Source organism: Apaloderma vittatum, unplaced genomic scaffold (assembly GCF_000703405.1).
Source record: "Apaloderma vittatum isolate BGI_N311 unplaced genomic scaffold, ASM70340v1 scaffold6432, whole genome shotgun sequence".
Taxonomy (NCBI): Eukaryota; Metazoa; Chordata; class Aves; order Trogoniformes; family Trogonidae; genus Apaloderma; species Apaloderma vittatum.
In genome coordinates this window covers 12,159-29,076 of record NW_009705152.1, presented here as the reverse complement: position 1 = coordinate 29,076, position 16,918 = coordinate 12,159, and the positions used below count along the sequence as shown (strand labels likewise).

At 40.3% G+C, this 16,918-nt stretch overlaps 1 protein-coding gene across 1 annotated transcript in view; it reads right to left on the bottom strand.

Annotated features, from left to right (window-relative positions):
- FAM169B (family with sequence similarity 169, member B) overlaps window positions 1–16,406 on the bottom strand; it is a gene marked incomplete at both ends in the record, with an annotated part of 21,175 nt that extends 4,769 nt beyond the window's left edge. The window contains 4 exons of the mRNA XM_009865281.1: window positions 4,150–4,324; window positions 5,920–6,005; window positions 13,344–13,443; window positions 16,273–16,406. Coding sequence (XP_009863583.1) covers window positions 4,150–4,324; window positions 5,920–6,005; window positions 13,344–13,443; window positions 16,273–16,406 — 495 coding nt within the window. The remainder of the gene's footprint in view (window positions 1–4,149; window positions 4,325–5,919; window positions 6,006–13,343; window positions 13,444–16,272) is intronic.
- Between the last annotated feature and the right edge of the window lie 512 nt (window positions 16,407–16,918).

The window sequence follows — 16,918 nt, the reverse complement described above, 5'->3', positions numbered from 1 at the left end:
GGCTTGGCACACACATGTTTGGACAGGCCTGAAGCAGGCTGAGTGCTTGTGTAAAGGGTGGGGAATATTTCTGCTGAATAGAACCCAAGGTCAACCCATTGTGTGAGTTTGTATATGAGAAGGGGAACAAAGGTTCTGGCTTCAATAAAATTAAATTAATTCATGTCTTGACTGGTATGTAGTCATTTAATTTTTATTACAGCCAGAACCTTCAGTCTGCCTCAGAAATGCACATTAAAAATATTATTGCTAGAAAACAGAGAGAGACAAAAAGCAATTATCCAGCAAGATTTCAGCTAATTGTCTGTCAGGTTAACTTAAATTCCGATTTAGAGTTGGTTTTTTTTGAAAAAGAAATATATGTAATCAGTGAAAAATAAAAACCTGTTTCTAGAGAATACCACCCGGGCCACCAAAGTATTAAACAGAAATGTATGAAGGTTTGTATGAAGAAAGAAAGGTGTGAAATGGATTTTAGCTTGGATTGCAACTTCCAAGGACCAGCTCTAAGGCAAAAACACAGAGACTGGGCCAGGGCTGCTTTGCTGCCTACTTGATATCAGCTTCGAGATTTTTGCATTCAGCTGTTCCCAAACTGCAATTTGTGGAGCATCTCTAAAAAATGAACGAGAAGCTAACAATGCATTTACTCCTGTTTTAACTGCATGTTTTACAGCCCTCTCAGAGGACCCAATTTTGTTAAGGCTACTTTGACTCGCATCACAGAGAACACGATCTTCCTCTACACTTTTGCTGCCGAGATTTGACAAACGCGACACAGCGACCTTGGGAAGGGACAAGCTTTGGCAATCTGACTTCTTTGCTTTTTGTACTGCTCCCAACTTGGTCCACAACTGGCAGCTCCTATCTGTTATACAGACAGTAATATGTAACAGTGGGGGGGAGGAGGGGGGAAAGCTGTATATAAAAAAGAGTGTTTGTTCTGTTTTATTCTTAAAGGGACTTCGACACTCCTGGCTCAGAGCATCCTCCAACTTCCCTACTGATTTATTTGTATTGTGAATCTTCTACATTCTCCTGACATTTATGTGAAGGTGGTAAAAGTCCTTTTTCAGTAATTTCTGGTCCTCAGTAAATAAAAAAGAAAAACTTTCAGGGAATTACCCGGTGTCATTGCACAAAAAACAGTGTCAGTAATGTGATCATTAATCCTACATCCCTACACAAAACACATTCTTTTTGAGGTTTTCACATGGATTTAGAGCACGCCAAGAGCAAAGTCTGAAAGAAATACTTAAAAGAACATAAAGCAGATCTTGAAACCAGAGTATCTATATGGAGGCTTTCTGCAAAATATGACTTTTTCAGGTTTCTGCCTGCAAAGAAAGGTACGGGAATAGGGAACTGTCATTTCCTATCGTCCCTTTAAGTAGCTACATTCAGTGAGGTCTAACTCCTCAGCTGTCTAATATGGGAGCCGCTGACATAGATAAAATTGGAGACATTTATCTTGGCACGTGACACAGTGTCTTATCAGCCTCATTAGTGGCTTAGTACGTCTCATCAATCTTTAGTACACCCAGAGGTAAATGCTGCGTGCCTGTCGTTGGACGGGAATAGGCACATAGCAGAGACGCTGGGTTGATGATCTATGTAGTCATGAATAAATTTTGCTTTAATAAAGGTGTCTAATGCTCACAGAAAGTGATAGCCTTGAAGAATGAGTCTTTGGTTTATCTACACAACAGGTGCAGGGTGGCCGGTGTCAGGAGTTGCCAAGTTGTTTCAACACCTTGACTTGCAGTTACTGCGCCTCGGAGCAAGACGGGCGCTCAAGACCTTCTGTCCCTCTTTAGTTAGACAATCAAATGAGATCCAGTGAAGAACATTCTTAAGATGGATGGATGCGTGGAACTGGACCGGAATTACCAAGTTCAGTTTGTACCGGCTACCCAGGAATCAGCAAATGAAACTGACTTTACAATATTGCCAAGACAGTTAATTGGAATCGCTGAAGTCCACTGAAAATGGAGTTTGCATAACAGCACTCTAAATCCATCGCAAAGATAGACCAGACTCTCTCCTCCTCGGTCACCGTTTCCAGGATTCACCCAGCTGACTTAGGTTTGAAATAGCCACGCTCCACAGATCTGTTCTGCCTTATTTGACTCCACTGAAGTCTGTATTTTGTCATGCTGTAGATAATGGAAAACTCAGATGAGAAAAACAGTTGAATCCAACACCAGCATGAGAGTTTCAGTTACCTAGTGAAGAAAGCACAACTATAAAGAGTGGTCAGGTAATCGCAGAGCACGGAAACAAAGGGCATCAGAATCACATGGTGGACACAGAGGAAAATAATTTCTTCCTTGGAAAAGAAGCTGTAGTGGAGATCTGGCACAATGCAGAGTCCTGTACTTAAAGCTGCCTTAACAAAATGTTCTGATAAGGACAGTAAAAGGAAAAAAAACCCTAACATTATGAAAAAAAATAAGCTTTAAAAAAAATAATCTAAACCAATCATGTGAAATACAACTTGAAGGAGAAGATATTTATCTTAGCCTGATTTGGGCCTAATAAAGCCATGTGTCTTCTAGAAAGTAGAGAGCATGGGATAAGCCAGAGCATGGATGGTATGAAACTGAAATTATGGAACTTCAGAAAGAAGAATAATTTTCTAAATGCATACAGCAAATAGCAAAAAGGGGCAAAATCAATCAATTTCAAGCTTCCCGAAAAGGCTTTGGCAAAAAAAAAATGCAGTAATTTGTGGCACAGCCCAAAAACTAACAAATATAGCTGTCCAGAGAAGAAAACCACTGGCAACAAAAGACAGATGCTGACAGAGCTGGACTTGAAAAATTTGTATTTTATGTGGACCTGGTTTAAAACCAAACTGTGACTCTCAACTTACTCAGAAATGGTTTCAACTTGGCTAATACTCCACCCATAACAGACTACTGTGCAAATTTATTTTACTGAAGCATGAATCATTACAGCCCATACAAGTGTTTCTTTGCAACAGCTTTGCTCAGAAATATTTATGGACTTAAAGGAAAATGTACTATGGGAATGGAAGTGTTTGTCAGTTACAAACCAGTTCATCATCACATTCACAAATACGTACAAGATTCCTCTATCACAGGCTGCGACTTGATTCATCACGGATTGTACAGTAGCACTGTACCAGCACAGCGGTGTACAAAGTACACTTCGATGTGAACAAGGGTTTTGCGTATCACAAGGCAGCAGAAGAGCCGAACGTCTCTTCCTGCAGGTGGCCTTTGAGACTCTGTTGGAGAACACACCTTCAGACTGTCTTCCGGAGTCCAAAGCAATCCACAGCAGTACAGCTCTCAAGCTGTTTCTTACTCTCCCCTTTTGGACAGATGGCTACTGGTGGCTGACCTGAACAATACAGTTACCAACTTCTCTACATTTAAGCTTCTCGTATCAAGATGACACCCATGAATCTTAGACTGGTAACCAGCTCCTACCCAGAGAACTGGCCTGCAGAGCTGGAGTTATTCTAAGGAAGTCTCTTCCACTCTAGACTGGCTAGTAGCATTAATACAAACTCTCTATTTAACAAAAGACCTTCATTAAAACTTACGCTGGTGCTAAAGAATCAAACAGACTTGGTTTCTTTTCCATGCTAGTTAATCAATTAATGATGAAAGCATTTAATCATCATCCTTTAACCTAGGAGCACCACAACCAGACAAAGCATTGCAGGACTGCTCCAGTGCACACACCTTCCCCTACACAACCCAGCCACCGCTCCTTACGCATCTGAGGATATTTCCACTTCTCTGGTTTTCCGCTGTGAACTGTACTCCTTTTTTCAGTAGGACGCAGTCCTCCGTTCTGCGGGCAGGGCCTGCTTCCTTTGTTCCTAGATGTACGACCTTCTACTTGGCTGCATTAAAGCGTATTTTATTGGAAGAAGCCAGTATCTCAGATCACTCAGTGTAACTGAGAATAGAGTTTGGAGCCATCATGTTTAAATGAAAGTAATATGGATGGCTTCCAAATTCTGGGAAGGTTTGTTTCCCAGATTCATTCTGAGAGAGATTTGATATAAAAATGTAAATGAGAGCCAGGATTATTTACACTGAAAGATAGACAAAAGGATTACATTTCTAGCTATTAAGAACCAATGGAAATATTTCTTTACAATGACCTTACCTTTCATCTTGACCGAGTAAAAGCCAACAGCCTCACCATTTCTCCAGAGTATCTTGGCACACTCAGTGGCAGAGTGAGGTAGAAAGAATGCATCGTTAGCTGAACTCCCTTCCAGCATTCCAAAAATAATGCAGTTCAGAACAAAGAGGACAATCCTTTCTCCAAACGTCTGGACCTTAGAGAACAAACAAAAACAGAGCGAAGAAAAATGAAGCAGAGAATAGTATTCTCCATTTCATAAAAGGTTTCAAAATTAAAAGGGCTGGGAAGGAGGAGGTCAGGAAACACGTACACTTAATTTGGGGAAAATACCTCATGAACTGGTTCAGACAGCGTAACAAAAATGGTTTTTTCCCCAGTGTTCCACCTTCTATACAGAGAGCAGAGAATAATTTAGCAACAACTTATAAAGTCTGACAGATCTCCTGTCGTCACAGAGAGGAATTCTAAAGCAGCAGTAAAAGATGTATCTTGATTGTAGTCACAGGGAACCAACCACAGATTGGGAGACAAGATCAAGGTGATCTAATGCTACCCAAAAGTGAAATAAAGGCAGGATTCACTGTGTTACCCTGGTCACGTCTTCCCTACTGCAGGCCTTGTCACAGCATTAAAGAAATTTAGTGGGCAGGGCCTTACTGAGGTAGACACTATGCAAAACAGAATAAATACAGTCTGTCCCAAACAACTTATAATCTAGTTGCAACATGAACAACCAGTTTTTCTGCTGTGCTTCTTACTAGACAACCAACAAGACAGGAAGATAGAGGAATATAAAGGAACAAGATCATAGTGGTCATCAAGGTAAAAAGCAGTAGCAGCAAGCTTTATACAAATGCTGAAAATGAGAATTTCCACAAATAATGACAACGTACGCCCTAGCAATGAGCTAGAAACAACAAGTTTTTTATTTTCAGATATTTTTTCATTCTTTGTTGATATAGCAGATCCTTCAAAGCCTGAAAGCCTATATTTCTCCTGTAAGTTCTATCTAGCAAGGATTTGTATCTCAAAATCCCTCTGGTTCAGTTACCCACAAAAACCCTACTTAATTCAGTGAATAATTAAACACCACATATGGCAGATATTAGGGAAAGGTGATAAAGGAACAGAATCATTACAGCCCAAAGCTGGACACAGAGGGTTGGGTCGGCAACAGAACTGACCTAATAGTCTCACGGCAATACAAAGCTCACGTGCAGTAGGCATCTGACTTCTTAGTTCAAAAACAAACTACAGGCTGCCCAGATCTCTCAAATTATGAAAAAGTATTTGTATCCTACTAAGACAATTTATTTGAAGAAAGAATTACAGGTCTAGAGACTAATAAATATCAATCATTTCATAAAATGAACACAATATAAACATTATGCAAAAACCATCATAACTAGCTAGATACGACACTGTTCCAAAGGGTAGCAACACCTCCCATGAGACAGACACTCAAGCAACACTAGCATGAAAAATTATTGCTAATGTAGTAATTTTGGTTGATCTGATTATTCCTTTAGTCAGCAGGGAGGGTAAGCTAAAAACAAAACAAAATAAATCCCACGGATGGATCACAAACTGCACGCAGAAAATCGTTTCGAGAGGGTTAACGTGCACGTCACTGTGCAATGGGAGACATGTAAAGTCCTTGGTGAGCCACACAGCCCAGATCCCACAGGTTGTAAAGCACGAGCTAGAGGAGTCCAGAGACAATTACATACGATTATTCCAGCCGGGAAGTTCCAGGCTAAAGGCAATCATTTAAAATAGTATCCTTACCGAAATGAGCCCATCTCTGGAGGGATCAGCTGTCCTCACTACATCTTCAACAGGCCACCAACGCTGGTTCAAATAAACTGCCAAAACTACGAAAGAAAAAGATGGGGGGACACATTACCTGCAGATAAATAACAAAGTTTGTCCCGAACCTTTCCACGAGCTGCCTCAGATCTACTTCTCCCACCAGCTGACTCCAGTTTGACCTGCTGTGAGACAGCAGAAAAAAAACCGTATTTCAATTTCCCCTCCATGTTCCTCGATACCCTATTTTCAGTACCAGAAGAGGTATCAAGGAAATTCTTCTCAGTAGTTGATGTGACTTTGCTGTGACAACCTGTGTGACACAGGAATGAAGCACGTCCTGCGTAATAGCTGTTCAGTAGCACGGGAAATTTGAGTGGCATTTGGGACAGAGAGAGCTACCGAGCTAAATGTTACATTTGTAAAGTTTCTTTCAGATTTTCCCCTGTTTACATGCACCCATGCTCATATTTTCACCCACGCAACTCCAACAGAAAAGTTCTCGTATCTGCTTTATCAAGTAGCTTTTCAGCTGCCTATGTGATTGAACTTCTGTGTATCTGTAGAGTGCAGCCTCCTAAATCTCTGCATGGACTGATACTCACCGAAGTGCAAATGCAGGCACAGAAGTTTTTACCAACAAAGGACAGACAAACGCACACAGAAGTAAGATATACTTAACTGACCAACCTACACCTGAAAGTCAAGTCCTTGTGTGGGCGCAATGCAACACTTGCATCCCATTTCTTCCCATCCTTCCTGAATTTTTTCGCATATGCAGAAACAAGTATTAAACCGTGCTCCTACATGTTCATCTCCACAATTCATTGCCTGCCATTAGATGTATAACAGAAAGACAGTGACCCTGAAATTGCTCCCAAGCCCCATGCAGAAAGAAAGGTTTAAACAGAAGGTCACTTCAAAGGACAGAGAACAGATTTTAAGGGTTTTAGAATAAACACAGAAATTTGATCATTTATGACCACCATCACACCATGCAGCAAACATGTCAGCAAAAAGACCTTTTATTATCCATATAGTGGTGACAGCCACCTAAAGAAAGTAGATGGCCACAATTTCAGGATTGCTCAAGAACACCAATAGCTTTACTAGCTCCCAACAGGGCAGGCAGCAGGCCCATTTACAGACAAAAAGATAAAATAGAGGAACTATGTGCAAAGAATAGCATGGTGTTCACACCCCTTGAGCCCTAAGAAAGTGCCCCATCTACCTGTTTTCTAAGCTACTCAACCAGAGACAAACACAAGAAAGGTGAAAACCACCTCTGAGTTAGAGTTAAATTCAAACATGAGGAAGTGAAACAGCTTTAACAGGATTCATCATTTACCTGTTTTAGCCTCAGGTCATACAAATGTCACTGATGCACACAAGTCAGTTTCCCTCCTTGCTTCAGCTCCAACTGGCTTTAAGGCTGGAGATTCCGCTTAGCTAACTTCTATTTCAAATAAATTATTAAAGTATGTGCCAAAAAGCTTTGTGTATCGGGTTAACACTGAAGAAAGTATTGCACGCAAGGGCAGATGCCTGTTTTTAGCACCAGACTCAATTCATTAAATATTATGCACTCACTTGCATGGGAGTTTCATCCTTCTGTGATGGATTCAGCCTGTTCCCTCAATCCCTCCGCTCTGCTTTCAAACGCAAGCAGCTACTGCTCCATTACAGATCCATGAAACATGCAGCTACAAAGGGAGCTGAGTCAGACCAAGGGGACACAACGGGAGCTGCACAGAGGTTTGGCACATAGCTCACACATAGTAAAGCTCAGAAAAGTTTTAAAAATCTTTGCGGAAAATAGGAAGATACATAATCATGTTCTAAGGAGCTACTTTTATAGAACGTTTACTGTGCTATTCAATAATTTAAATGTGTGGAAGGGAACACTAGTTGACATAGCAACTGTCACATCACATTACTTGAGCAACCTTATCTATATGGATGCCTTTCTTGATTCCAGATTTCACACAAACATATGTACTTCGCTTTTTGTTATATTTTTTCAAGCCAACATCTGGTCTGCAGTTAAATCCATCCATGCTTCCCCATATTCTCGTTTTCATTCCATAATCAAGTTTGAGGAACACTACTTCAAATGCAAATGTGTTTTGTGAGACCACATGTTCCTTCACTCTCCTCTCCCAGACCTGTTTTTCTTTTCAAAACATTTGGTCACATTCACCTGATCCTAAGAGAGGAGGTTATTGCCAACAGTAAGTTACACACACCACCTGAACCCTGTGAATCACCAGGTGTACGGTTACAGCGATCTTGCAATTGCAAGACTTGATGTGCTTGATCTTGCAATCGCAAGACTCCATGAAATGGATAAAGTCCAGTAAATGGCAGCTCCCCATTACTGGAGTATAAACACGCTCTGTTGGGTGCCCTATAAGCACCAGCTTGCTAAACCTCAGTACTTTGATCACTTGCAGCCAGACAAAACATATTCAGAGTGTTGCAAGGAACCGAGAGCCTGTGAAGTGCAGGATTCCACACTGCTGCGGGTGTTTGGAATCCAGCACCAAAAAACACCGAGTTAGGCATAAAGCATAATGCAACTGCAATTATGAAACGTCTCCTTTTGCTGGGCAAACATGGATCCCTTCCCAGCCCAGGTCAGGATTATATTTGTCCTGTCTGAATGAAATGTGCACATCGGGACTCTACACGGAGAGTAAAGCAGACAAATCGAAGCAACACCCAGGTTTCCCCAGCCTTCATCTGAACTGCTGAAACACATCCCTCGGTCACAAACTAAAGGCAATGTTGTATATGAGAAATGTCATCTGAGTTTGTTTAATAAATACAGAATATAGCAGTTCTTTGCTTTAGATAAAAGTATGTTTACCTTAATTTTGGCAGTATTTCAGATTGATGGCACACTTACAGAGGCTTCTTTTGCCAGGTTTCTACCTTGGAAGGAGAATGGTAAGTTACCCCAACAAGTAGTTCCACACAACAGAACCCAGGTCTGCTCTGATAAGGGGGCAGGCTCAGAGATCCCACATTCAACTGTGTTCTGCAGCGCTGACATACCCTGAATAGCTGCAGAACACAGTTCCTCATCTTTTAAAATGAATAAGAGCATTTTTCTCTCTCTCTTTAGAGTCTTATCAAAACAAATATGTTAAAGCTTGGGAGGAATGCAGATGCCGCAGTAACGGCAGCCATTCAAGTGTCTAAGACAGATACCTTTCCTGCAATCAATTACATGTTCTCCTACAATTCGAGTGATTTGTTGCAAATGTCTTGTGATAAATGTTCCATGGCATCTAACAGTTATTGTAAATTATTATATACACCATGCAGAGAATGCTGCAATAGGGTATGTTTATTTAGTGTTATAAAGATGTTAATCACCCATGCTATGCTCTGTAAGCCCTTACAACACAATTTACATTCTCATAAAAATATCTGTACAGATATACTAACAGAACAGAACACTCAGCCCGTCAAAAATAAATTATAAAAGCTCCCAACCAAGACCAAGTCCTATGAAAAAGCTACCATATCCATTTTCTCTTTGAAATATGCAAGTCATTTACAGACCACAAGCTATGCATCACTTCTGGACAACCCATCTAATGAAGATGATGAGAAATAAATCTCAGTGTAAATGGGGGAATCAACTCCCCTTTAGCCCATGTTCAAGAATTAAATACTATCAAACTTTAAAGTTCTTTACATGCAAACTTACAGCTAGGCTGCTCAACTCAGTATTTTTCCAAAGTCTAAATAATTAGAATTTCAAAAATAAATTACCAGATTGACAATATTGTCTTTGGGAACTGTGGGAAAATTATTACAGTGGATATAACTTTGTAAGTATTATAAAAATCATTCTATCTATGCAACACTTACCCATTACAGATATAAACACAAATGAAGCTGAAAGAGGAAATGCCATCACACATGAACACAAGGCATCCAGCTTTGTCCCTGAGACTGAGGTACTGCCCAGGTGTGTGGGCAACTCCAGCAACTGTCAAGGTTCTATACGGATTCAGTTTAGGGGGTGAGAGATGTTGGGGAGCCACCAGGAGCAAAGGTGGAGATGCTAGAGCGAAGCTGAAGCTCTGTCAGGGACAGAGCTAGAGAAGAAAACTGAACTGAGGAGGCTCTAGCCAGGGAGTCGCAGTCCCCGCTCCCCCTCTGGAGCAGAGGAAGGTGTAGCTCGCAGGAGCAGTACCGCAACGTCGCCGAACATCACGTGAGCTGTGGCAGAACCAAGCAATGAGGATTCTAATGTTTCTTGCTGCTTCGCTAGCCACACCAGGACGTGAGAAATACGCAGCTAACCGTGCCATACACGCGTACTAGCCACATCTTCCACTGTTTCCAATGCCTCCAGTAAAGCACCTCTATCCCAGCGTATCCCGGGTCACCCTTGGCTGCCTTCCCCCACTGGACTTGAGAAATGTCCAAATGAATTGCAAGAGGAAAAACAAGTGGACCATGTTTGCGTTAGTAAGACTAACGTTAACAAAACTGAATTCACAGAGCAAAACATTTGGCGCAGAGAACCTGATGTTCACGCATTCTAGCCTGGTGCTGAAAAACTAAAAGCCTATTAGAGGCTGAGGCACAGCAGAGTGCTCCTGGAGTGCATCCTCTAATTTTATGTCAGCCAGAAAGAATCCAGCTCACACACTCCAAGACTGCTCCTTGATATGTACTGAGGAACAGCACGTGGGGACAATCAGGAAATTTGCTTCTAGGAGCACTCCTGGGGTGAAGTAGAAATAAAATGCAGATGAACCGGACAGCACATAAGAAAGAGAAGAGCTCACCTGCAGCAAGATCGTTTGTCTTTCCCATCTGTATGAAATTTGAGTTCACAAGAAAAAGTTAAAAGCTCAAGGGAGGAAAAAAGATGATGCAACCTGTTTAGTGTTTTGTGTTTCTGCCCATGTTTATTAACTGAGTTAAATATTGCTTCTCTCTGAACGAATCGGTTTTGAAACAATTTGATCAGTTCACTGGTGAGAACAAATCTATTGAACTGTTAGAAGAATATTTGGATAAAATGTTTCAAATGTGCATACCCATATGCACAGGTAGCACACACACATAAACACACCTCTGCAGACCTCAGAGAACTAATGAAAATTTATTAAAATTCAACTAAAGGAAAAAGTCACACCATCAAATTTGATGTGTGTGGGAAGGCTGGCCATATGTTTATTGCATATAAAATCCAGAAACAAAGAACCTCCAGTAAAATCCTTTAAAACATACTTTTAAAAGGAAATACTAAAAGCCAGATGATGTAGGCTTTACTTAAATAACCAGACTTACTGATGTCTGTGAGACTGTTTCTGTGACTAGGGACTGATGACTCAAGCTAAAGTTTTGCAAGAGGGTCACAGCAGTCAGTCAGTCTGTTGTTTATAATGTAATAAGGTATTTATTCTGCTAGGTTTAAGCTTTTAATGTAGATAGCTATCATATAATTTAGGCTCCAACGCCGACTTGTTTGACTTGTTCCTGTGGGAAATTATTTTGTCCTTGTGTACATTTATCTCATTAATACTTGTTGTTCCTAATACTATTAGATGGTTTAACAGAAGATTTGTGCTAAATGCATTGCTTTCCCCTGCGTTTATTTAATGTCTTTCTTTTTTGCGTCGTAGCTGTTTACAGATCACCATTCCTCTCGTGCAGCCTAAACCATCTTAATGCTGTTTTCAACGACATTCCTTTGAGCGTGAGTCAGTAGGTATGCACAGCTGCACTCTGCAAGGACGGCTGGCCTTTGGTGTAGATGCTTCTTTATCACACCAGGGCCTACCTCTCTTTCAGAAAAAAATGTTAATGGAGTATATAAATTAATGTCAGAAAAGTAATTCTTTATTAATAGTTTTAGAGGGACCAGAAAGTCTTTTTGACTACACTTGGAACTTGGAAAGGTCTCCTACCTTCAACTATATGAATCACCATCAGCAAACATCCAACTGAAATCATATGTAAAAGGAGCTGGAGACCTGCGGAGCTCGCCTCTAACCACAGATGATTTTAATCTGGTTTTTGTTCTTATGAAGAAATTTCCCAGTTACAAGGTTTAGACGGAACAATGAATGCTTAGTTACACCAATAGCACCTGTTCTAGGAGTGCGAGATTGTTGCCTGCCACACTTTAGAGCTGAACATGGAGTGCTAAACTTCTTTGCCTTGCCTTTGTTGTATTAGCAAGAATACTATCTATTAAAGCCTTTCAGGCATAATTTATAGTTTATCCTTTATACTAAAAAAAAAAAAGTATGTTTTTAATGGCAGATGTCATTAGTTTGCTGCCACATTTGGAAGCTGAAAGTTTAAGAGGTTTCGTGTGTTCTGTGTTCCCTAAGTGACACAATGGGTCAATGCACAGGTTCATGTCTTTGTTGTAGATGTTCCAAAAAGTCTAGAGCCTACCACTCAGCAGTTTCACAACATTCCTCATTATATCTAGGTGGGTGACAACCTGGCTTTTGGGACTGCACAACTTGGAGTCAAGTTTCCTGTTAATGACAGTGGTATCGAGAGCTGTTACTTATTTTACATTTGCATTTTTTCGCTCTCCGTAGTCAAAGACACTTGCCTCACCCAGCAAGTAAGAAGAAATCAAGCTGTGTCTGAAGATACGATGAGTCTGACAGCAGGACGATAAAACCTAGATACAATTATTGATCAAATCTTAATACCTGTTGATACTCTAAACAGGGACTCATGAAACAGAAACACCAGTAAGCACGTCCTGACTTCTACCACCTGTAACACACTTGTAGTTGTCCCTGTCAGGCTGACACACGGCTGCAATAGGAAAACACCGGCATTACCAGCAGTAAGTAAGGCAAAGCTGGTGGAGCTTAAAGAATATCTTGGGAGAACTGCCAAATAAAATGGACTTTACTCAATTCCTGAGAATGGTCTCATTCCAAATTTACCCCTCACGCACCAGTACTTGAAACAGGAGGCAAAATCTAGGACTTCTGCAACCTAGGACTGAAGAGGATATCATGAAGTAAAATAATATGAATAAGAATCAGTACTATCCAACACAGTTTCACAAATATATTTGCTCTTGTTTAAGGATTTCAGAATTCATCCTGATTTCACATCATCCTGAATGAGAAAAATATTATCCCATTGAACAAACTCAGAAAGAATAACAGATCTACCCAAGGTGATTTTTTTTCAGCCACCAGCTTAGCTCTGCATAGAATTCAAAAGTCTCAATTGTCATTTCTCTCTTCTCTCCAGCAGCTCACCGACAGGTAAACTGAATCCACTTCATATTCAAAACAAAACCCAAAATATTTAAACACATACACAAGTAGACCATCTCCAAAGTAAAGAAAGTACAAGTACGCAAATTTCAAAATATTTTGACCGATTCTAACCTGTCTCTTTATCCTTTGGGTCAGTTAACAGCAACATTTTGCAAGCAGGATTATTTCGGTAGAGAGGGACAAAAGACACACAGGAATCTTCAAGTTTAACCTAAAAAACAAACAAGCCCTGTAGCTGTTTGTACTGCAAAGCGCACAAGAAGTATTTCATGCACTAGATGCACTTATGATATATTTCACTAACAAGCATGGTATAAGCTTAGTATAATATCCTCTCAATGCTGAACTTCAAGATACTGAAACCTACATAATATTCTAATATTTGAGTAACATTAATTTAAAAGAAATCAAGCTACCAAAGTTAGTGAAGACCTTAATGTCAACTTACTATGATTAGTACATAACCTGGCTTTGAACATTGTTACAAGCAGACAAATGGTGTTATGAAAGACCAGACACTTCAAATAAAAACAAATACAACTTGCACTTCTTACAGCATCGTCCAGCTGAGTACTTGCGGTGTTTTGCAAACAATGAATTAAGCTTCAGGGTACAGGGAGTATCAAAGCATTAGGGCAGTGCCTGGGCAGTTTATCTGCGAGGCACAGGGAGGGCAGATAATTGGCACAAAGTGGTTATGTTGGAGGCAAAGCTAAAATCAAAATGCAGCTCTCAAGCTCTCAGTCTTAGACTAAACTTCTAAATGACGTGACACAAACAGAAAATTACTGTGCTCAAACAGCTCTGCATGCATAGAGATGACGATTTCCATATGAATATTGCAAACGCTCTCATGTAAGTTTAGGTACAGGCAAAGAGCGTGCATAATTTAGCACAGTATGTACTGTACTTTGAAAAATCTGGTCCATTGTGTATGTGTGGGTGTGCCTCTCTCTCTAATTGCACCCGTTCGTCAGTTTGCTCTGAAACTCAAATCAGTCATGTGATACATTTAATATTTCTTGGTGCATGGAAGGAGTAGGATGAATATGGATTATTCAAGATAACAACTTAAAGTTGAAACCAGTGTTCACTATAGGAGCGCCAGAATCCTGGGATCATCTGTGCAAACACTGGACTCCAGGAAAAAGGAACTGCAAACTGCCTGAAATCTGTATTCATGAGCTTCCCGAAATCTCAGATGTGTTCTGGGGATTCAGTCGTTCTTTGCATGCTTCAGATAAAACAGCATCGATGTCACTACGGAACACGGGAGCACTACTATAATGAAAAGGCCACTACTATTTCCAATGCTGCTATGCCTGTTATTTTGTTTTATAAGGTAACGTGCACTTTCACAGCGCTAACAACATCGGCATGAGCCACGCAGAGGTTTCTGCGTATCAAGGCTGCCAATGTGCTTTCATCCTGACTTGCAATAATCCTTGCTATTTGTGTCCTGCATGCTTGACCAAAGACCATGCCATACCAAAAAGAAGTGCGGTGACCCGAGCGAGTGGGCTGACAGCCACTTAACACTTGCTAAATAATTATTCGTGGTTGCCGATCCTGCCACTTGAAACCTGCTTTAATTCCAATGTACTGAGACGAAAAAGCTTGGCAATTGCAGCCATTATTCAAACACCAAAATCCTCACCCTCCAGGTTGTAGGTATGTAACAGAGATTGTTAGCTGAGATGTTCACTGGGGATGGGAGCTTTACTGTATTAATTTATAATTACAAAACATTGACATTTGAACTATTTTTTAGAGTATAAGGAAAAAAAAAAAATCCCACAATACAGCAAAAACATCACCATTACTTATGCCCTTGACTAGCTGTCTGACTGCAGATTAGATTAGACCTGAATTAAACAAATGCAAAGAGAAATGTGTTGCTATGAGACTCAAAGGAGTCATGTGATTTAAGGTCTGATGACAAGCCACAAAATCAAGACAGTTCTGAATCAAAAGCCAGATTTCCACCTTTAACTGATCTCGCTGTGGCTAGGAACGCACACAGCACCGCCTGGGTTTTTAACTTACCTTCCCTTCTAATGGAAGAGCAAGTGAGCCTCTCAAAGTGCAAGCAGGCATGAAAGCCTGAGATAAAGGCACAGAAGCTCTAAATTGGGGGCATCTTTGCATTTTTCAGGTTTGTATTTAACCCTGCATGGTCCACTAGAGGGCATTGAAAGAGTATTTAAAGCTAGTCACATTCACAGCTCCAAGATGAAGCTACTCACCTCAAACAGCGGTTTTCTGGAAACTACTGCATATAATTTTCCTAAATTGTAGAAAAGCCACCATATTCCAAACAACTATTTCAACTAATTCACTTACTGGTTTGACAGTACAGTAACAGCTAGACCAGCGCATCCCTTCTGACCTAGAAAATGCCCAGAAAGGAAGGTTTCATACATTGACCGGTCAGAATTTTTAATGCAGCCCCCACAGGTGGCTCTGGAATGGACCTTAAAGCAATGGCACCTACAGGATGTATTCTATGTATCAATCATATCTAATTGGAATTCCATTGGGAGAACTCATATTCAAAATTATCAATGTAAGTATTGGATGTTAACAAAAAGACTATACAACACCACCTTTATAAACTGCACAGTAGAGGCAGAATACAGAGGTGTGCCACAGTATCAATGTCTATCAAATTTACTTTTGATTCAGTCCTATAAGTAAGCAGGTTGAGATGCAATGCTCTGCTGAGTATTCAAACCCTCATCCACACTCAGAAGGTTTCAGATTTGCAGTTCAAGCTTATCTCTCATTTGCAGCATGCAAACTATTTGCAATAATGCAGAATTTGCTGATTTTAAGAGATTTTTAATCCAGTCACACCAGTTTACCCCTGTTCACAGACTATGAGCACAACCAACACACTAGTTTGCAAGTATCTAACTTCCAGTATGGAAAACGTCAGCCTATTCTAATTGAGAGGCGTCCCTGCCCATGACAGGGAGGTTGGATTAAATGATCTCTAAGGTCCCTTCCAGCCTAGGCCATTCTATGATTCTATGATTACCTCCTCTCCTCCAGGGATCAAAAAAATATCAGGCATCAACGATGATTTCTTCAAGAGTTTTTCATAGTATGTTTCAGCATCTGCTTGCAGAACCTCTGGATCTCCTGATAACGTATCCACCAAGTAAAGGCAACCTGTAGTTAAAATAAAACACAAGATATTTATACTTTTTAAATGAACTAAGAAACACAAGTTTTAAAACCTCCATTTCCCAAGCAGCTGCTTGGTGTAGCTAGGCCCTCATCGCTCCCATTACAGCCTTTTGTATAATCCTAGTCAAAAACAGTCAGGCTTGTAAAACCTATCTATATGTTATTTACCTCTTGACATGCAATTTTACAAAGTAGAACCGTGACAGCACCAAACCACATTTGTCTCCTTTGAATTCAAATTTCTCTAAGTGTAAGTAAATTGCTTTAAAGCTGGAATAGGGGAAAAAAAAAAACCTGCTCCAAAATACAACCTGAGTTTTAGTACTCTCCAAAAATATAAAAGGAAAAGAATTCCAAAGCTTCCACTCTTTCTTGGAAGACTGCCCCTTTATGTGTCAGTCCATAATCTGTTGTATATCATTAGTTTTCTATTTCTCTGTTGAGTAACTTCAGCTGGGCACTTTGACAACAACGAAATAATGTCAAAAACCATT